The sequence below is a fragment of the Agelaius tricolor genome, unplaced genomic scaffold (genome assembly GCF_023055355.1).
Source record: "Agelaius tricolor isolate 1412-34295 unplaced genomic scaffold, bAgeTri1.0.p SCAF_28, whole genome shotgun sequence".
NCBI lineage: Eukaryota > Metazoa > Chordata > Aves > Passeriformes > Icteridae > Agelaius > Agelaius tricolor.
The window spans coordinates 7,274,433-7,295,709 of NW_027269288.1; the positions used below are offsets into that span (position 1 = coordinate 7,274,433).

The window sequence follows — 21,277 nt, forward strand, 5'->3', positions numbered from 1 at the left end:
GGGCCTGCATTTTTTCTTCAGTTTTAGTTCATATAAATGACAGAGACAACACCTCAGATTTGTTCCACCAGCAGTTCTGATCTGACTGCATTTCCCACAGAATCAAAGAGAAACAAGGAATCCATCCCTGCTCCTGAAAACAAAGAGAACCCTCAGCTTTTTAAAATAAATATTATAGAAAATCAATTAAAATAGATACCATAGAAATATCATAGAAATAAACATCATGGTATTTAACTGTGCTTAGAAATTAGAAGGCAAATGGAGCTCAGGGACTGCATTTTTTTCTTCAATTCTGGTTCATATAAATGACAGAGACAACACCTCAGGTTTGTTCCACCAGCAGTTCTGATCTGACTGCATTTCTCACAGAGTAAAAGAGAAGCAAGGAATCCATCCCTGCTCCTGAAAACAAAGAGAACCCTCAGCTTTTTAAAATAAATATTATAGAAAATTAACTAAAATAGATATCATAGAAATATCATAGAAATAGCCATCATGGTAGTTAACTGTGCTTAGAAGGCAAATGGAGCTCAGGGCCTGCATTTTTTCTTCAATTTTAGTTCATATAAATGAGAGAGAGAACTCCTCCGATTTGTTCCACCAGCAATTCTGATCTGACTGCATTTCCTACAGAATCAAAGAGAAACAAGGAATCCATCCCTGCTCCTGAAAACAAAAAAACCCTCAGCTTTTGAAAGGCAGTGAGGTCAGCTCCCTGTAACTACCAGTGACTTGTGGATAATTCCTTTGTCATTGTGGACATGTCCAAGCCTCTGTGCATGTTGCTAATAGGATTTGTGCTATCTGCTAGATTAGCACAGCTTCATTTAATCAGATGTCCTGCTCTGGGGCTCTCTGCTGGCCATGCTGGCAGCTCCTTGTTAAGTTTGGGCTCTGCTTTTGCAAATATTTTGCTTTTCATCCGTGTTGGAGTGATGGGTATTGGCAGGAAAGAGGTTGAGGGAAGAAATGTCAGCCAGGCAGTTCATGGGAGAAAAGGGATTTGCTGAACCTCCTTAGAAAGTTGCTGTGCTTGAGTAAAATATGAACCATTTAGCTTGAAACCCTCTACAGTGCTACAGACACTGCACCCACAGTGGCTTGGTGGGATTGTGTTAGGCTGTGCTAAAAATACCTTGTGGCAAGCAAAGTTTGACCAGCAAGGGATAGAAATTCCAAATATTCGACTTAATGATAGCTGTGATTTCCAATGTGGGGCTTTTTCTTTTCATTTGTAAAGATTATTTTCAGGACAGAGAGAGGGTGGAAGACTCCATCCTTTTTTTTTTTAATAGGAATGGTGTAAGAAAATTAAATAAAGAACTTTTTAGTAAGCATTGCTTCATTGCTGTTACCAGCAGAGGAATTTCAGAGAGGAATAATATTTATTTAACAGTGTTTGGATGAGTTGTGTCCAGCTCTCCAGCATCAATACAAATAAATGTGAGGGTGTTAATGATACCTTGGTTTTAGTAACTGGATTTAATTGGGTTGACACTTTGAGCTGTGGAAAGGACACTGGAGTTGTTACAATGAAATGAGTGGATTTGAGTTCTTCCTCAACCTTTCAATTTTTCTGTCACTGTTTTCTGAGCAGTGAGTGAATAATTCTTCTTCTTTAAATAAGAATTATTCCACTGGCATGCTGAGTATATCTCCATTTGCAGGAAGCACATGGAAGCTCTGTAAGGCTTCCTGCAGTGGAAAACTGCAGCTGTTGGACACCCAGCTGATGGACCTACCCAATTCTCCTTTTTCACAGGAGTACAGCTCATGGTGGAGTTAGAGAAAAGCAACCCCTGAGCTGTCCCTTTGACATAAATGATGTGACCAATCCTTTGGACACAGCTGAGTTGTGGAGTTTTTGGGATGTGGAATGGAACAAACCAGGCAAAGTCAGGTGATTTTCCTGTGTGGGGAACAGAGGAACAAAGTGACTTTTCCAGGGGTACCTTGTCAGAAATGAGGGATTTGGGTCACCTGGAGGAGGGGGACAGGGATGCCCTGAGGTGCTCAGGTTGTTACCCAGCAAGGGGGGAATTACCCACAGGGTGCTCTGCTCAACAGGATTAGGGCAAATGAGCTTAGGCCACAGACACTTAAGCACTTCAGCCCTGGGAAGGTCTTGAGGGGGTTGGAGAAAGTGAATTTTATTCCTGAGGAGCTGCCTGCAGGACACCCTGACACACTCCACACAGAGGGAGGTAAGCAGGAGTTTGGCTCCTTCCAATTTCTGCACAGCTCTGGGGGAGATGGGGGAAAGGAGTGTGGAACCTGAGGAGTGACTTTTTCTTTTTCTTGATTGGGAAATGCAGTAACTTCTTTGAAAACTCCAGAAATAGGAGCATCATCCACATCAAGGTTACAGATTCTTCTAGAAACCTTCTTGTAAAACAGGGTTAAATGCCTTTAGAACATGCCAAGAAATAAAAATCTATTTCATGATACTCCATTGTACTTGTTTGTGATGAGCAGAGACTGTTCAATATATGGCCCATGTCTGTAATAGAAATAAATCTGTATGAAATTTCCCTTCTATCAAGAGTGAGAATGGATAAAAGCATTTTTCCCCATACATTCTTCTGACCTCACCTGATCTCCTTATTCTTTTAAAAATACTTTTTAAAATACAATCCTAGTAAGCTCTGATTTACAGTATAACTAAAAAGGACATGGGAGGCTGGAAGCCTTTTTTCCTCCCACAGATCTCATATTTCTACCATCAATTCAATTGTCTAAAACTCGGTATAAAAGGAACAGTGGAGCAGCCAAGCTGGTTTGCTGTTTGTCCCATAAATTTTACAGTTTGCTTCAGAGAACTCCTATATTTTCAAGCCCTTGGCTGCTGTAGGGTTGTCATTTCCTGAGTGAGTTCAGTCCTGTTGGCAGGAATTAGCACTTCCTGTTGATGTTGAAACAACAAAGACTACAAAGAGAATGTGGAAATGTGCTTTACACAATTCCTATGGATGCTGACAGAAAGGCAGCTCAGGGTTTGGACTTGCTTGGGATGCAGAGGGGCCAAGTTGGAATTCTCAAAGTGGATCTCTCTTCAAGATGGGAAAATGAACTTTTTAAACTTTCTCCCTTAGGATAAGGGCTCATCTCCTTAGGCCTCTCCCTGTTCCATGCAAAGCTTTGTTTCATTTAAATGCAAGAGAATTCTCTCTCACAGTGCACGAATTCTGCAGAAAGAAATGGGTGCTATTTTAAGGAGAGCATATCTGCTCTGACTGACGTGAGATTATTCCTCCTATTGTGCTTTTCAATAAAGCTGCATGTAAAATCTTCACTGTAGTTCCTTGTAGCTGCACTGGAATTCTTGGTGTCCTGAGTCTGTATTGCAGTCTCATCAGTGAGTTGCTGTGACCTTGGGCAGAGCACCAGAGCTTTGGGATTTCTTGCTCTGAAATAGGAATGATAGCATCTCTAAATTCTTTGTCTGGAGTGGTCAGTGTTTGCTTAGTAGGAAATGATGTTATATATTAACTCAGAGAATGGCAGGACTGGAAATGAAGGAGCTGAAAGATCTGAAAAATCACAGTTTATTCTTAAATCAACTCCTTTGTGACAGAAGCAGTGCATCAGTGTTTCACCAGGTGTGACAGGCTCAAAATTCTAACAGATACCCAGCCCAGAGTGTTTGTCTGAGATGTAAAATGAACAAAACATGTTGAGAAAACAGAAGAGCATTCCAAAGCCAAGCAGGATAATGAACCACTGGGGATGGGCTTTGTCTTAGCTGGATTTTGGGCTGAGCTGAGCAAGCAATCCTCAAGGGCTTAGGGATGACCCTGGGACCAGAAGGGAGGAGGAGCAGACCCAGTTTCAGATGAAGTGAAAGGGCCTTGAAGTTGTGTGAGTGGAGTTTTGGGAGAGGAGCCAACGAAAATTCCTTTTCTAAGATACTGTGGGTTTCAGAGAAGAGGAAAAAATGGTAAATGATGCTGTGACAAGATCTGGCATCTGTTCCTAGAGGTTTTCAGTTTGGAATAACTACTATGGAGAGAGCTGCAGCCTAAGTCTGGTTATGGGGGATAGAAATATTTAGGGAATATTCAAGTCTAAACTATTTTGAAGCTTCTTTGAACAGTGATGTTTGTTCTACTACTCTAATTTACCTTGACAGTATGTTCTCTGTTACTGTGACTGCATAAAAATTTGGAAGTTATCCTCATCTTTCTCCTTGGGAAGGGCTTTAGGAAGAAAACAAACCCCACGTGCTTGCAAGGATAAATAAGCTGATTAAATCTTAACAGAATAATATGTAAAGCTGCTAGCAAAGCATTTCCTTTATTTAATGGTAAAGGGTCAATTCTGGCTAATAAAGTGTTCTAAAATCACACATTAGCAGTGTCAATTTATAAACTCCAGGTGTTCTGTGTAGTATTTGAAATTGGAATCAATTAATCTTGTTCTGCAGTAAAAGATAAAATTCATCAGCATGTTTCTTCAGCATTTCCATTGCTACCAAGCTGCAGAGATTCTAAAACAAAAAAATCAAGGAACAGCTGAGTTGGAGATGTGGAATGCTGAAGAAAATGCCAAGAGTATCTGTCTGGAGCAGAGACTTTGAAAGATAAGTTGTGCATGTAATAGGAAATGTCCATATGATTGTGGTACTGGGGAGCAGCCCAAGAGTTGAGCAGCTCTAAAGGCAAAAGCTGAGGTGGTTTCAGTGCTTGTGATGTTCCCTAGAGCCTCTGTTTGCAAAGATGAGTTTGATCTTTGCCTAATGATAAAATCAAATGGCTCAAAGTGACTATTCCAATATAATATATATATATATGTGTGTCACTATAGGACTCAAAAGAACACACGCTCACACTGTTCTCAAGGTGAAAGAGAAAAAAGGGGCTGTTTATTTTCTGACTCTAACATTTATAGTTTTCTAAAAGTGACAGTGGATTGGAGGGTGACAGTGGCACCTCTCCAATGCCACTGGTTAAACCAACAGTCTATCAACTCTCTCTTCCTCTATAAAGGAATGCAAAACAATGAGTTATTTACAGAAAGTGTGTGAGAAAATTCACTACAAGAATGTCAACATCAGAAAGTTTAGAAAATCTTAAGAACACAGAGTGACATATATATATATATATATATATATATATATATGTCATTTGGTGCCTATGGATACTGGGCAAACAGAGGCCTAGAGGGGAGAGGTGTCTGATGGATGTGGTTTCTCAAACCCAGCAAAACATCCCGGATTTTCCTCTGACAACCTGTTCATGTTACAGTCTGCCCTGGGATCTCAGGCATTTTAGCAGTTCCCAAATAAAACCTTGACCATTTGGGAGTGATCTCCTTTTCTCCACGTAGCAGAACAAAGTTTTTCATGACTGTGGTGTTGCAGACAGTTCTTAGAGCATTTTGCTGGTGCTTGTGTCAGTGTAAATCCTTTCTCTGTTCTGGGAGGATTCCTTGCTCTGCTCTGAAGAGCTGCAGGGCAGTTCTGACTTCCATGCCTGAAATTGGTGTTACCTGCTTACTCAGTCCTGGACAACTTGAATTTATACAAAAACAAATCAGAACATGGGAAAAGGAATGAAAAAAGGGAAAAAAGGTTGGGGCCTGGAGGAGAGAAATAAGTGCAGTTCTATTTTATGGAAGCAAAGCACATCCTTACACTGAGGGGATTTCAGACACACATTTCCACCTGTGTTTATAAATCACTTTGCTATTTTTTCCCAAGTTTGAAGTGGTCGAAAGGACTTGCAATTTCAAATTCTGCCTTTTCCTAATTGTCCTGCCTGTGCCCTGTTTTTCAGATTTCTGGTTGTTTCAGAGGTGGCAGTGGAGCACACCTTTAGCACAGGAAAATGAGCGAGCTTGACCAGTTACGCCAGGAGGCCGAGCAGCTGAAAAACCAAATCAGAGTATGTATTGTGCCTCAGCACAAATGAGTGTGTCCTGAGCAGGACACAAATGATGCCTGAAATGTTCCCCCAGTGCCAGAGTTAATGAAGAAAGGGCAAACACATATGGCTGCTTTAGAAAATGACTTTTTATGGTCTTTTATATTGCTTAGGAAATAATAGTTCCAGAAGCAATGCACAAAATTGCTGATGAAATGGAGGTTTACTGAAGTTTGTATGAGCTAGAGAATAACTAAAGTTAAAAAAAACTGATGGAAATAAGGTCAGTGATAAAGTTTGTCAGAGCTTTGTCCACTAAGTTCTCAAAAACCTCTGAGGTTGGATTCTGCACAGCCTCTCTGAACAAGCAGTTCCACTGCTCGAGTATCTTTGTGGTGAAAGTTGTGTTGCCCTTCTTCCAAAAGAAGAGAAATTCCAAAGTTGAATGCACAGTGTGTGTGACAGCAGGCAGTGCATTATGGTAATGCAGTGTTAGGATGGCTCCTCTCTGGGTGACAGAAATGCTCTTTGAACCTTGGCTTCAGGGGCCTCAATCAACTTGACAAAACAGAGAAAGAAATGTGCAGAGCTCCATCCAATTTCTCTGATTCCCTTCTCTTGCAGGATGCTAGGAAAGCATGTGCAGATGCCACCCTGGCTCAGGTAAGAATTTCAGAGTTTAACAGGAATTAAGAAAATATTTCCTTTACAAAAAGAAAATGCTGTGTAAAAAGGTGAATAATCTGGTTTTGCCTCCTGTAGCAATTTATTTTTATTTTATTTTGCCTTTGGGTGTTTTCTTCCAGAAATAAGTACATGTTTGTCCAGTCCCTGAGAGCAGTGGCCTTGAGCTGAGATTTCTTGGAGTGACTCAGGGCACATTTCTGCTGCTTAATGGAAAATAATGCTGTGCCCTGGAGCTGGGAGCAGTACTGGTGTTACCCTGATAATCAGAACCATAAGGCCTGCTGAGGTTAAACTTCTTCAGTGTCTGCCACATTTATCTGTGCAGGAGGAGAATACCCAGATCAAAGGTCTGAAATCCTAGAAGTCTAAGAAGATATGAGCTGAACAAAACAGTTTCTGGGAGTGTTTATAAATGCAATAGGCTGCCTGTGTGTGTGATAAAGACATGCTGCTTAACATGACAGAACTTGTGAATGGACACTTGGGGAAAAATCAGCACTGAGAATGTGGGACTGTGGGAACTGAGTGAGAGATGTGTTTCTGGAGGAGAGGGAAGGGAAGAAGTGAGTGTGTGACCTTTCCCTGTTGCAGATCACAGCCAATATCGACCCCGTGGGGAGGATCCAGATGCGCACCAGGAGAACACTCCGGGGACACCTGGCCAAAATTTATGCAATGCACTGGGGGACTGATTCCAGGTGGGTACAGAGCTGCTCTCTGGAGAGCTGGGTGCACATGGAATGAATAACTCTGAGAGAACTTGGACAACTGAGAGTAGTCAGAAACACTGAATGCCACAATTCTCCTCCATGGTTGTGTAATCCAAGCCTACATTGGATGCCAAAATCCCAGTCCTTGTCCACTGCAAAGTACAGTAATGGTACAACATGAATTCTGAGCAACTGTGGAAATAAAGTAGATGCCATTATCAGTTGTGGGGTTTTTTTCCTTTTTTTTTTCCTTTCCTGTTAAGTACTGATTAATTTAAAAAGAAACTAAATGCCACAGGTATCAGGTGCTTTTATTCTCTTTTCTTTACAATGTTCATCACAAAGGTGTTCCTTGGCTGCCCACAGTGATTGTGTTTCCCTGCTGTTTCCTCCCTAGGCTTCTAGTTAGTGCCTCCCAGGATGGCAAACTTATAATTTGGGACAGCTATACTACAAACAAGGTAAGGCCAGCTGATCCATTGCTGTGGAATTCAGGTGGGAAAGCATCAGGAGGAAATCAGGAGCAACTGTTGCCCATCATCATTTTGGCTCTATTGCTTTCCTAGTTCTAAACCCAAGTTTTGAATTCTCTCAAACAATCAGGTTTTATGTAAAGAACACAGCAGTGCCTTCAGTGTGTGAAAATGTGCACCACAAGGGGAGAACAATTCTTTCCTCCTAGAGAATGTTTTGATTTGTTTTAGTACTGCAGGAAGGTGATTACCAGGGAGCAGGCAGTGATGATGGGCATCTTGCACCAGAAGGGGCAGAGATTCTGGCCTAGGCAGATGAATTTGTTGTCTGCAGTGAAGTCCTGGAAGAGCTGGCATGTTCTAATGAGTCATCCCTTGGTGGCTGCAGTCACATGAGGCAGTCCAGGACTACTTTTACTTTCTTTTGACAGTGATTGGTATTTACTGATCATGGCCACTGTCCCAGGGCTGGCAACAATTCCCATGGAGCTCCTTGTGGTTAAGTTGACAGAACTGCTTGAGTCTGATTTTATTCCAAATAAATTTTTCCTAACTTGGCTCCTTGTAGCATTAAAATCAATGTTACCAGTGCATTGGAGCAAATGGCATCACTTTAGTAAAAAGTTAATATAATATGGTTTGCAAATTAAAATGAAACCCTCTCATTTTTACCTTCATCCTCATCCTTTGACCCCAGCCTGCAGGTAAATGTCATTTAAATTACTGTGACTGCTGTAGGATGGTGGAATCATCACTGCATCCCATGATTTCTTTTTTGATATCTTCAATTCTTACATCAGTGCCAATTAATCCATGCAATATTCTTTTGGCAGTTCCAGAACACATTGGAAGTAACAGTGATGTCATCAATTTGATCTTTGCCTAATGATAAAATAAAACAGCTCAAAGTGAATATTCCAAATAGTAGAGACTATTGGAATATTCTAGACTTCTTGGTAGAAGACTTCCAAAAATGAACTGGTTGTGGTTTTAGGACAGGGTTGGGGTTTTTTTAACTGCTCTTTGCTGCAGGACCACTGATTCCTGGCTGTTCCTCTGCTTCTAATGAGATTTTTCCTTAAGAAATTCAGGCACATTGTTAATATTGCATGAAATATCACCATATGTCCAAGGGTACCAGCCCTTCCTAAAGACTGTGAACAAATCCAAGGGGTGAACACAATGAGTTAACAAGACAGAACAGGTTTAGCTTCTATAATTATCTAAAAAAAGTTCTTTGAGCAGAGAATGACAAGGAAACATGGGGTAGTTATTTAAATGTGCAGCTTGATTGCTTGCAGTGGGTTTCCAAAGAAGGATTCAAATGGCAGTGGAAGCAGCGATTTCCTTACTTGTTCATTCCCAGCAGCTAAGCCTGGAATTGGCAGTTTTGCTGACTGTGCTTGGAAGTCAATATTTTCCTGAACCTATAATAAACCAATAGTAATCAGAGCACTGAAATGAAATCATTCACTTGGGACCAAAATTGCTGATGGAACCGGGTTCAGGAAAAGCAAATCTGAGGTTTTGTTACGTCACTGCTTGTTCTGACGAGCCCCACATGCAAGTTACCCTCAAAATAGTTCAACACTCAAAAACAGCTGTTTGAATCTTGCTCCTCTGCCAAAACCATCATCCTGAATTGAGAGACAGGTGAAAAACTTCCTTTGGAATGCAGTTTCTGCCCTTGCTGAAGTGCAGCCTGTCTGTGTTGCAGGTGCACGCGATTCCCCTGCGCTCCTCCTGGGTCATGACTTGTGCGTACGCTCCCTCTGGCAATTACGTGGCTTGTGGTGGGCTTGACAACATCTGCTCCATTTATAACTTGAAAACTCGTGAAGGGAATGTCCGTGTCAGCCGTGAGCTCGCTGGGCACACAGGTGGGTGCTGCTCACAGTTACCTCAGCACAGTGAAAACTTAAAAAAAAAATCCTTTAAATATCATTTCCTAATAACAGTCTACTTCTTTTCTCAGGTAGGAGGTTAGCTGCAGACTCTGCTTGGTTTTAAATTTAAAGCTCTTTTAAAACTCTGGTTTGCTGTGTTTGTGTGATGCAGAGGGATTAAATCTGAAACCATTTGTGTTTTTATTCTCCCCCATGAAGTTCTTCCCCAATGGCAACGCCTTTGGTGTTGGTCTGTGATTGGTCATTAAGTCAAAACAATTTCCATGAATTTTACAGTTTTTCAGCTGTAAAAGTGAACAAAAACTTTTAGAGCTGGAAGTTGATGTTTGCAGGTTTTGGTATTTTCTGCTGTAGTTTGAATTCGGTGCTTTGTGAAATGGAGGTGGTTGGCAGGGAGGCTGATTCTGTAATCAGAGTGCTTCCACTGATGGTTTGGCAGCTGGGATTTCAGGAAAAAAGAAGCTTCAGAGCATTCAGATGAACTTCTTTGATGCTGCTGTTGGGAAACATCCAATGTCCATGCTCAGCTCTTTGTACTGACCAGGAATGCAGTTTATTTTTCTCAATGCTTTGACACAGTTGAGGCCATCAGCATTTGTTGCTGCTGGATGCAGTGAGACTGAGATGATTTTCTTAGAAACCTGGGTGTGTGCAGTGCAGGCTCACTGGGATCTGCCCAGCTTGGCCAGGGGATTCCACCCTGGAATTCCACATTTTGTTCCCCTTCCTCTGGTTGGGTCGGGGTGGTCTCTGAAGAGCCAAACCAAATTTTATCCAAAACATTGCAGATTCCCATACAAAAATAATTGATTGTATTTTAGTCTCTCTAAGTGTGTTTTGCTGCAGCTTCAGGAGAGGAGGAGGCAGCTTATTAGCAAAGCAATTTGCCTTTGAAGGGAAATCTCTGGCCTTATTTGTGCCCTTTACTCTGTTTCCAGGCTACTTGTCCTGCTGTCGTTTCCTGGATGATAATCAGATCGTCACCAGCTCTGGCGACACCACCTGGTAAGCTGGGACAGGGGGGCAGCACTCTCAGGAAGGGCTTTTCTCATCCCTTTTCTGTGCCTGAAGGGAACTTTGGCCTTCCCAAACTTCATCATCACCCACAGGACTCTGGTGGTACTGCTCAAGTGTCACTTTTTGCTGGTAATTTCAACCCTGTGAGCTTTGGCTGTTTCCTTGTGCCCATGTTCTGAGGAGCCTGACCTAATTCTGTGCTAAGATGAATTTTTTTCTTCCTGTGACTCTTTGGCTTTTAGAAATAACTGTATTAGACTAATGATTTTCCTCAAAACTCCTTTTGTATTCAGTATTTATTACTTAAACAGTCATGTTTGGATATTTCTAATACAGAATGCAGTTCATGTTGTTATTCAGAAGAGCTCCTAGAAAATATTCTCCAGTGACAATAGCTGGGTTTTTTGAGGAGAATGTAGGTGTATATCTTCATAAATACTGGCTTCTGAACTAAAAAAGGCCTCCATCTTTTTTTCATGGATTTTTCTATTATATCTATTCCTTAAAAGCCTTGCAGTTCTCTCCAGCAGCAGCTCTTAGAGCAGAGGTTGTCTAATAAATACCTGTCCTACACAGTGCCAGTCTCTCTGAATGCCTGATTCTGAGTAGCTCTGGAATATATATGGGATTAAAACCAAAAAATGTTTCTGAGTATGTGTTGGTGTTCAGAGAACTCAAAAAACTCTAACAAAATGGGAGGGTTTGTAGAAATGATGCTCTTTGTAAGAGAAAACAGCTGCTCAGGAGTTGTGGAGTAATTCTGCAGCTGTCCTTGCCAGCACCTCAGTTCATCAAGGGACTTTGTCAAAGTACAGGCACATCTTGTTTACCTGGTTTGAACCTGCTGCTGATGGCTCTGTTTGCTGAGAAATGACAGAAATTAAAAATCCCAACTTCCTCAAGTGTTTAGACTTTTTCTTATGGAGGTGATGGTGTTCTTTCATCCTTTTATACTCTTAATTATCACTGTTGTAGTCATTTGGCTGACTGGAAACTTCAGGATCAGACATAATTCACAAAGTTACTCATCCTCTGTGAGTTTATAAAATGAGAAATGCTGGCTCAGCTTTTGCTGTAGCCTTAGCACTGCTGCTTTCATGGAAGCTGTGGTGGTGCTGGATGGCAGCCATGGCAGGGAACTTTGGGGTGAACAGCCCTCAGTGCCACTCATCAGTTTTTTCCACTGGTTTTTAATTTAACCCCCCACAATGTTTTAAAATTAAGGATAGCTTTAAGGTCTTCCATGCACAATTAATCTGTAACAGCCAAACCAAAAATATTTATTTCTGTTGTCAGGATCAATGTTATTAATACCTGGAGTTTGACCTCAGCAGTGATAAAAAGACTCTACAGAGGGGCACAGATATGTTGATTTTTGCACAAATAATCTACAACAGCCAAATAATTCAACCAAAAATACTTATTTCCATTATCAGGATCAATGTTGTTAATACTTGGAAGTTTTACCTCAGCAGTGATAAAAAACCTCATGAAGTAGCACAGACTTGTTGATTTTTGCACAATTAATTTTTGCACAAATAATTTTTGTCCAGTTAATCTGCAACAGCCAAATAATTCAACCAAAAATGTTTCTTTCCATTGTCAAGATCCATGTTATTAATACTTGGGAGTTTTACCTCAGCAATGATCAAAAACCTCATGAAACAGCACAGACGTGTTGATTTTTGCAAAAATTAATTGTGCAAAAATTAATTGTGCAAAAATTAATCTGCAAGAGCCAAATAATTCAACCAAAAATGTTTCTTTCCATTGTCAAGATCAATGTTATTAATACTTGGGAGCTTTACCTCAGCAATGATAAAAATCCTCACAAAGGAGCACAGACGTGTTGATTTTTGCACAATCAATTGTGCAAAAATCAATTGTGCAAAAAGTAATTGTGCAAAAATTAATCTGCAAGAGCCAAATAATTCAACCAAAAATACTTATTTCCATTATGAAGATCAGTGTTATTAATACTTGGGAGTTTTACCTCAGCAATGATCAAAATCCTCACAAAGGAGCACAGACGTGTTGATTTTTGCACAATTAATTGTGCAAAAATTAATCTGCAACAGCCAAATAATTCAACCAAAAATGTTTCTTTCCATTGTCAAGATCAATGTTATTAATACTTGGGAGTTTTACCTCAGCCATGATCAAAAACCTCATGAAACAGCACAGACATGTTGATTTTTGCACAATCAATTGTGCAAAAAGTAATTGTGCAAAAATTAATCTGCAACAGCCAAATAATTCAACCAAAAGCGTTTCTTTCCATTATGAAGATCAGTGTTATTAATACTCAGGAGTTTTACCTCAGCCATGATCACAATCCTCACAAAACAGCACAGACGTGTTGATTTTTCCCTCTTGGATGGTTCTTTGCAGTGCTCTCTGGGACATAGAAACTGGTCAGCAGACAACCACATTTACTGGGCACACTGGAGATGTGATGAGCCTGTCCCTTGCCCCCGATGCCCGGTGTTTTGTTTCTGGTGCCTGCGATGCCTCTGCCAAGCTGTGGGATGTCAGAGAAGGAATGTGCCGGCAAACCTTCACCGGCCACGAGTCCGACATCAACGCCATCTGCGTGCGTACCTGTACCGGGCTCTGCCCTCGCTCTGCAGCATCCCAGGGACAGCTGTGCCCAAAGGCTGGGGGGATCAGAGGGCTGATTAATGACTTTATTATACTGTATTATTCTATATTATATTGCACTGCATCTAAACTGAATCTGCCAGGTGCTCAACTGCGCAAAATCTTGTGACTGTCACCTGTCACCCAACAGTCCTGACACACACAGACACACTTGGTCCTTCTGGGGGGAATGATGGGGAGGACTCCATGGATATCAGAGGGCTGATTAATGACTTTATTATACTATTATTCTATATTGCACTACATCTAAACTGAATCTGCCAAGTGCTCAACTGCACAAAATCTTGTGACTGTCACCCAACAGTCCTCACACACACACACACACACACACTTGGCCCTTCTGGGAGGAATGATGGGGAGGAGTCTGTGGGTATCAGAAGTCTGATTAATGACTTTATTATACTGTATTATTCTGTATTAATTAACAGAAGGTTAATTATTATTAATTACTTTATTATACTATATTATTCTATATTACACTGCATCTAAACTGAATCTGCCAAGCACAAAATCAACTGCACAAAATGTTGTGACTGTCATCCAATAGTCCTGACACACACACACACACACACTTGGCCCTTCTGGGAGGAATGATGGGGAGGAGTCCATGGATGTCAGAAGGCTCATTAATTACTTTATTATGCTATACTATTCTATATTGCACTACATCTAAACTGAAACTGCCAAGCACTCAACTGCCCTCAATTGCCCAGAATCTGGTGACTGTCAGCCCACAGTCCCAACACACACACACACACTTGGTCCTTCTGGGAGCAATGATGATATCAGAAAGCTAATTAATGACTTTATTATACTATATTATTCTATATTATATTACACTACATCTCAGCTTCCCAGGAGAAGAATCCTGGGCAAGGGGATTTTTCAGAAAACATGACTGTGACAGTGCAGCCTCTTTGCTGTGTTTGTGTGATGCAGAGGGGTTAAATCTGTGCTTTTATTCTCCCCCACGAAGTTCTTCCCCAAAGGCAACGCCTTTGCCACGGGCTTTTTATTTTTTTATTTTATTAAATTTTTATTTTATTTTATTAAATTTATGTTTTTATTCTTCCCCAATGGCAATGCCTTTGCCACGGGCTTTTAATTATTTTATTTTATTAAATGTATGTTTTTATTCTCCCTCATGAAGTTCTTCCCCAATGGCAACGCCTTTGCCACGGGCTTTTTATTTTTTTATTTTATTAATTTTTTTTTTAATTTATTTTATTAAATGTATGTTTTTATTCTCCCTCATGAAGTTCTTCCCCAATGGCAACGCCTTTGCCACGGGCATTTTATTTTTTTTATTTTATTAAATGTAAGTTTTTATTCTCCCCCATGAAGTTCTTCCCCAATGGCAATGCCTTTGCCATGGGCTTTTTATTTTTTTATTTTATTAAATTTTATTAAATTTTTATTTTATTTTATTTTATGTATGTTTTTATTCTCCCCCACAAAGTTCTTCCCCAACAGCAACGCCTTTGCCACGGGCGTTTTATTCTTTTATTTTATTGAATTTTTATTTTATTTTATTTTATTAAATGTATGTTTTTATTGTCCCCCATGAAGTTCTTCCCCAACGGCAACGCCTTTGCCACGGGCTTTTTATTTTATTTTATTTTATTTTATTTTATTTTATTTTATTTTATTTTATTTTATTTTATTTTATTTTATTTTATTTTATTTTAATGTATGTTTTTATTCTCCCCCACGAAGTTCTTCCCCAACGGCAACGCCTTTGCCACGGGTATTTTATTTTATTTTATTTTATTTTATTTTATTTTATTTTATTTTATTTTATTTTATTTTATTTTATTTTATTTTATTTTATTTTATTTTATTTTATTTTATTTTATTTTATTAAATGTATGTTTTTATTCTCCCCCATGAAGTTCTTCCCCAACGGCAACGCCTTTGCCACGGGCTCGGACGACGCCACGTGCCGGCTCTTCGACCTGCGGGCTGACCAGGAGCTGATGGTTTATTCCCATGACAACATCATCTGTGGCATCACCTCTGTAGCATTTTCCAAGAGTGGCCGCCTGCTCCTAGCTGGGTATGATGACTTCAACTGCAACGTGTGGGACACGCTGAAAGCTGACAGAGCAGGTAGGTGGCTTGGAGGCTTGGGTGTTTCAGTGGAGCTCCCACCCCTGGAGGTGTGCAAGGAGCTCCTGGATGTGGCACTCAGAGCTGGGGACAAGCCACAGGTTGGACTCGATGGCCTTGGTGGTGTTCTCAGGGGTCCCAGGGTGAGAGAAGATGCAGGGGGATGGAATATAAGAAAATAAAGGCAGTATAGAAAGTAATCTTACCCCTAAGGAGTTGCAGCTGAGCTGATTATTCAACATTAGGAGCAGGCCTGACTTGAAGAGGCCACAGCTGTAGGCAGAAAGGAGAAGAGTTCTGAAAGAGTGGAGTGGTTGGTTCAGGGGGAACTGGGGTCATTGGCTACTGCAGGGAGAGTCAGTGCCCTGAGGAGAAACAGCAAGGAGCTCTGAAACTCTTGCATGAAGGAGACAACAATATGGAACCTGTGCAATTTAATGACAACAGGAAGAGAGGAGAATCTTGACTCCATGTGGAAGTTTGCAGGCAATCCTGACATGGGAAGAAGAGAGGAGAATCTTGACTCCATGGTTCAGAAGGCTGATTTATTATTGTATGATATATATTATATTAAAAGAAAATGATAGATTAAAACTATACTAAAAGAATAGAAGGAAGGATTTCATCAGAAGGCTTGAAAGGAAGAGAAAAAGAATGATTATAAAATCTTGTGACTGACCAGAGTCTGAGCCAGCTGGGCTGTGATTGGCCATTAATTAAAAACATCCACATGAGACCAATCACAGATTCCCCTGTTGCATTCCACAGCAGCAGATAATCATTGGTTACATTTCATTTCTGAGGCCTCTCAGCTTCTCAGGAGAAAAATCTTAGCAAAAGGATTTTTCATAAAATGTGTCTGTGACATTGGTGGCCTTTTCCAAGCTCTGAATGTGTGATTGAGTCTCAGGCACAGATCTCTCAGCACTCACTGTCTCAACTTCAGAACTCTCTGAAAGCTTCTTCAGGCTGCCCAGTGATGGTGCAAATCCATTGGAATCCTGCTCAAGGATGGATGTTGAGAACAGGATGATTGCCATTAAAAACATGGGCTCGGGGTGGAGGGGGTATTTATTCTTTTTTAGACTTTATGGCTTTGTTTATGCATTAACTATTCAAAGCAATTCAACATTAGTGTTGCTATTTATACACAAGAATTTTTTTCCTGGTATTTGTAGCAGTAGTTGTAGAGACAACCAGGAAAACAACAGAGACTCTGGAGTTTATCTTTTGAGGAAACAAACATGAAATTCATGGTCCAAAGACGAAGAGAACTTAACTTCAGGTCTTCAAAATGAAAACTTTGTTGGAAGAAATGTATAAATTGGCCACAGATGTTTCATTACTCTGATCACAATAGGAGATGAGAAGAATATTCTGTGTATTGAAATGTTCACAGGCTGCAGATTGCCAGGCAGATTTGGCACTTCTGCTATTAAACACTTCTATATTTTCTGATATTGGCACTTCTGTACTAAACACCTTTGTGGGTGTGTGTTCAGTACAAGTATTGAAGATTTGTTGGTGCTGATTGTGTTTTACCAAATTGCAGCACTTCCTGTTGCTGGTGAGAGAATGAGGAGAGTCCTGTGAGCACTTTAATTCATGTAGAGAGATGAATTTCAAGTCTATCAAGAATATCTTGGCTCAGTGCTGTGGACTGGAAAGCTTGAACATAATTAGGTTTTCTTTTTACCTCCTTGAAACTGTTGAAGTAAAGGGGATAGAGGAAAATGTTGTCTCCCTTAATTTTTCTGTTTAGTGTCTCAATTCTTTCTTTTAATGGTGCTATAATTGAATTGTATTAGATCCCCACATTGACAAATAGATTGTATGGAGGAGTCTGTCTTGTGAATGTAGTAAGAGAAAATTGGATGAAAAATGCTTTAGAGTTCATAACACAATTCAGTTTAACTTCTGGTTTTAAAAGAAAATTTTTACAAATAGGAAATTTTGTAAAATTTAACTGAGACCAGTTCAGACCCATTATCACTGTGGTGAGGAGCAAGAGCTGTGCAGGGCATGGTTGTAGTGACATTGTCACAATCCTCAGGGCTGTCACTTCACAATCATAGAACACCAGTAAAGGTTATAATATGGGGAATATAGAGGAAACATTCTGAAGCAAGCATTTACTGAATTATCCCCTTAAGAACCCACCCAGCTCTGCCCTGAGCCTGTGCTCGTAAAACCAAAGGCATTTTAAAATTCCAGCCCTGTTTGTTGAGGATTTTTGACTCCAGAGCTTGGCTAATCCAAACATGCTGTGGTGTAAGTTGAACAGACAGGAAATGACCCAAACAAAGCAATTTATTTGTTGGTTCCTCATTTCCAGGTGTCCTTGCTGGTCACGATAACCGTGTCAGCTGCTTAGGTGTGACTGATGATGGCATGGCAGTGGCAACAGGGTCATGGGACAGCTTCCTCAAGATCTGGAACTGAAGAAGGTGAGTGCCCAAGTCACTGAGGCAGCTTTGGGGTCCAGAATGCTTCTTGCCAGCAGTGCTGTTACTGGTGCTGATCACTCAGGGTAGTCTGGAGCTGCAGCAAGGGAAATACAGGTTGGATATTGGGAAGGAGTTTTTTACAGAAAGGGAGATAAAGTTTTTCACAGAAAGGTGATAAAGGTTTTTCCAGAAAGGTGATAAAGGTTTTCACAGAAAGGTGATAAAGTTCTGGAATGGCTGCTCAGGGAGGTGCTGGAGTCACCATCCCTGGGTGTGGCACTGGGTGCCAGGGTTGAGTTGAGGGGTTGGGGCTGGGCTGGACTCCATGGTCTGGAAGGTCTCTCCCAACCTGGGGATTCTGAGAATTCTCTGAAAAAGACCTTTGAGATCCAGGGAAAATCAAGCTCTTAGAGCCACCCATCCAGCACTGCAGAGTGCCAAAGCCTTCCAGAAAAAGGAGAAAAGGAGACTCAGGGCTGACCCTGGCACTCCCCACAGCTCCTGAAAGGTGCCTGTGCTCAGCTGGGGCTGGGCTCTGTCTCCAGGCACTGACAGAACCAGAGCACACAGCCTCGAGCTGCACCAAGGGAAATACAGGGTGGGTATTGGGAAGAAGGTTTTTCCAGAAAGGTGATGAAGGTTTTTCCAGAAAGGTGATGAAGGTTTTTCCAGAAAGGTCATTAAGGTTTTTCCAGAAAGGTGATGAAGGTTTTTCCAGAAAGGTGGTGAAGGTTTTTCCAGAAAGGTGATGAAGGTTTTTTCCAGAAAGGTGGTGAAGTTTTTTCCAGAAAGGTGATGAAGGTTTTTCCAGAAAGGTGATGAAGGTTTTTCCAGAAAGGTGATGAAGCTTTTCACAGAAAGGTGATGAAGGTTTTCACAGAAAGGTGATGAAGTTCTGGAATGGCTGCCCAGGGATGTGCTGGGGTCACCATCCTGGGTGTGTTTAACAAAGCCTGGGTGTGGCCCTGGGTGCCAGGGTTGAGTTGAGGGGTTGGGGCTGGGTTGGACTCCATGATCTTTAAGGTCTCTTCCAACCTGGGGATTCTGAGCAGTTTCTGACATCAGTGAGGAGCAAACCCAAGCAGTTGGGGCTTTAGCTGACCATTACTCTAACACATGCACTGACATTTTCCTGGAGGTCTATTTTTAATTACCGAACTTTCCTGTGTGGGTTTTTGAATCAATAAATACCCCTGGGGAAGGGGGGAGGTAATGCCTGCATGTGTCAGCGGTGGGGACAGCAGATTTGGCCACTTGTTTGCAGTTCCTCAGAGTGCAACTCTCACCAGATGTTTCTGTGTGCCAGAAGAGCAGCGGACTCCAGGACTGGAAGAAGTTTCCAACGGTTGAAAATGAAAAACGATAGCATATCCAATCCAACCATACTAACTTGGACCCCCATCCTCCCCAACTTCAAAGGGCAAGATCTTTTCCGTCTCCTGTTGCTGAAATGAAGAGCACAATTACCTTTCCAAGAAGAATTTCTGTGTTGTAAGCAAAATGAAATTGTGCATTCCTTTTGGGACCATTTTTTTTGTCTTGAGAATTTAAAAACAAATGAAACACTATCATAAAAAGCATGACCAGAAAATAAACTTGAGCATAATTGTGAAACAGTTAGCTTTCACTGTAGTTTCCAAGTTGAAGTTAAGGACTTTATCTCACACACTTGCAAATTTTAAAGTCATGTTTGTAGCAGGATTTTTTTCAAGTTTCCTTTTTAAATACATTTCCTTATGTATTTAATTGAGCAAAACAAGGGAGTCCTAGCCCAGAGCACTGGGGGTTGTTAACGCTGTAAATTTAGTCCCTAATTTTTTTTATTTTTATTTTCTAGTATCACAGATAATTGTTGCACAAAACTTGGCATATATAGGATAATGTTAAGCAGTAAGGTAACCAAGCACATGCTGTAAAAGGTAATGAATGCTTGTTTAAAGAATCCTTTCACCTTTTATGGATTACAAATGCAATCCTTGGTCCCTCCTGCCCCCCCTTTTTCACCACACTGATTTTTTTAATCTGTTTTGGTTTGTCCACTTGGAAGGGCAGTTTATATATCCTAACACTATCCTATAAGTCTCAACAACCAGGAATCTCTGTTTTCAAAAGAGACCTATCCTACACTTGGGTATCGAGTCAATTCTTTGTGTATGAAATGATGTACAAATCAATGTTTTGAAAATAATGATCTTGAACTTTCTAAGTTAAACAGAAAAAAAAAAACCTTTTTTGATTGTTTGCCATATTGGGTGGGTTTACTCTTAGAATCGCATGCTGTAGAAATGCTAAAAAGTGCATATTGGACTAAGTCCTTAGATGTTTTTTCTTTGAAGAAATAACCTGTTTAAAAACTGTAACCATTGTCGCTGTATTCATTTATTGTTGCTACTCTGTGCATAAATCTATGAAGAACTCCAGTACAAAGCTATGCACGTTTTGGAGTAGCGTGATAAGTCACTTTTTTTTTTTTTTTTTTTTTAAAGAATAAAGAAAAAAAAAAGAAACAGCCTGTTCAAACAATCGCTGTCAAAGATTCTGGGGTGTGGGAGGAGGGAACCTAGACCATCTTCTTTATAAATCAGTTCCTCACAGCCAGTTCCTCTTGCAGGATGAGTCCTTTGCATCTGATCAGAGTCATTTTTGTAATGAGCAGGTTTTCCTGGCTTTCTTTTCAAATAAAATGTTAAAAGCAGCAGTGTTTGGACAGCAGATTGTTCTTTCCTATCTTCTCACTGTATCCAGAAATGCTCCTTCCTAGCAGCAGTAGTAGCTTTTCTCCATTTTGTTTTTTCTGCAACATTCTGTACAAAAATGTGCTGTAATTGTGCGTTAGGCCTGGATTTGGCATAAAAGATGAGTTCCCTCTTACTCTCTTTCATGAAACTACTCTGTAGAGCTTTCTCCACGCCCTGTATCCCTCTTCACCTTTTGTATTTAATTTTAAAGTCAGTGTACTTCAAGAAAGCTGGATGCAAGATAGATACTATATTAAAATGTAATGTTATTTAAGATGTAATAAAGCAGTTTGACATGAGTTTGGACTGATCTGGTTTGCAGCTTCTTGTTCAACATGCAGAACATCTTCTGAGGCATTCCACACAGGAGGAGGGAATGCTGTCCACACAGAAATGGTTTGGTGGTTTTTCAATGGTCAATGGTCGATTTTTGGGCAGGGCATGCACTTAACTCCAAATTCAAAGAGCCACTGTGGTTCCTGAGGTGCACAGCACAAAAATGCTTTGTGCAGGAGTGCAGCACCTGAAGTGGGAATCAAAGCAAAATGCTGAGTAACTTTTAAAACTTTTGTGTCCTTTAATAGGAAGAGAATTGAGTGGTTCCTGCCATGTGAGGATCTGGCCACAGCAGCTCTGGTGGCACTCTTAGATTGACAGGGTAAGA

General features: G+C 40.6%; 1 protein-coding gene across 5 annotated transcripts in view; it reads left to right on the forward strand.

Annotated features, from left to right (window-relative positions):
* GNB1 (G protein subunit beta 1) overlaps positions 1-20,912 on the forward strand; it is a 42,875-nt gene extending 21,963 nt beyond the window's left edge. The window contains exons 3-12 of one of the 5 annotated variants that reach the window (XM_071448880.1): positions 5,778-5,885; positions 6,489-6,527; positions 7,143-7,249; positions 7,659-7,722; positions 9,452-9,614; positions 10,580-10,646; positions 13,050-13,251; positions 15,212-15,428; positions 17,764-17,875; positions 19,140-20,912. In XM_071448880.1, coding sequence (XP_071304981.1) covers positions 5,829-5,885; positions 6,489-6,527; positions 7,143-7,249; positions 7,659-7,722; positions 9,452-9,614; positions 10,580-10,646; positions 13,050-13,251; positions 15,212-15,428; positions 17,764-17,870 — 1,023 coding nt within the window. In that variant the 5' untranslated portion in view covers positions 5,778-5,828 and the 3' untranslated portion in view covers positions 17,871-17,875; positions 19,140-20,912. Of the gene's footprint in view, positions 1-5,777; positions 5,886-6,488; positions 6,528-7,142; positions 7,250-7,658; positions 7,723-9,451; positions 9,615-10,579; positions 10,647-13,049; positions 13,252-14,888; positions 15,024-15,211; positions 15,429-17,763; positions 17,876-19,139 lie in introns of those variants that run through there. The other 4 variants (XM_071448878.1, XM_071448877.1, XM_071448879.1 and 1 more) reach the window with 4 other exon arrangements.
* The last annotated feature ends 365 nt before the right edge of the window (positions 20,913-21,277 follow it).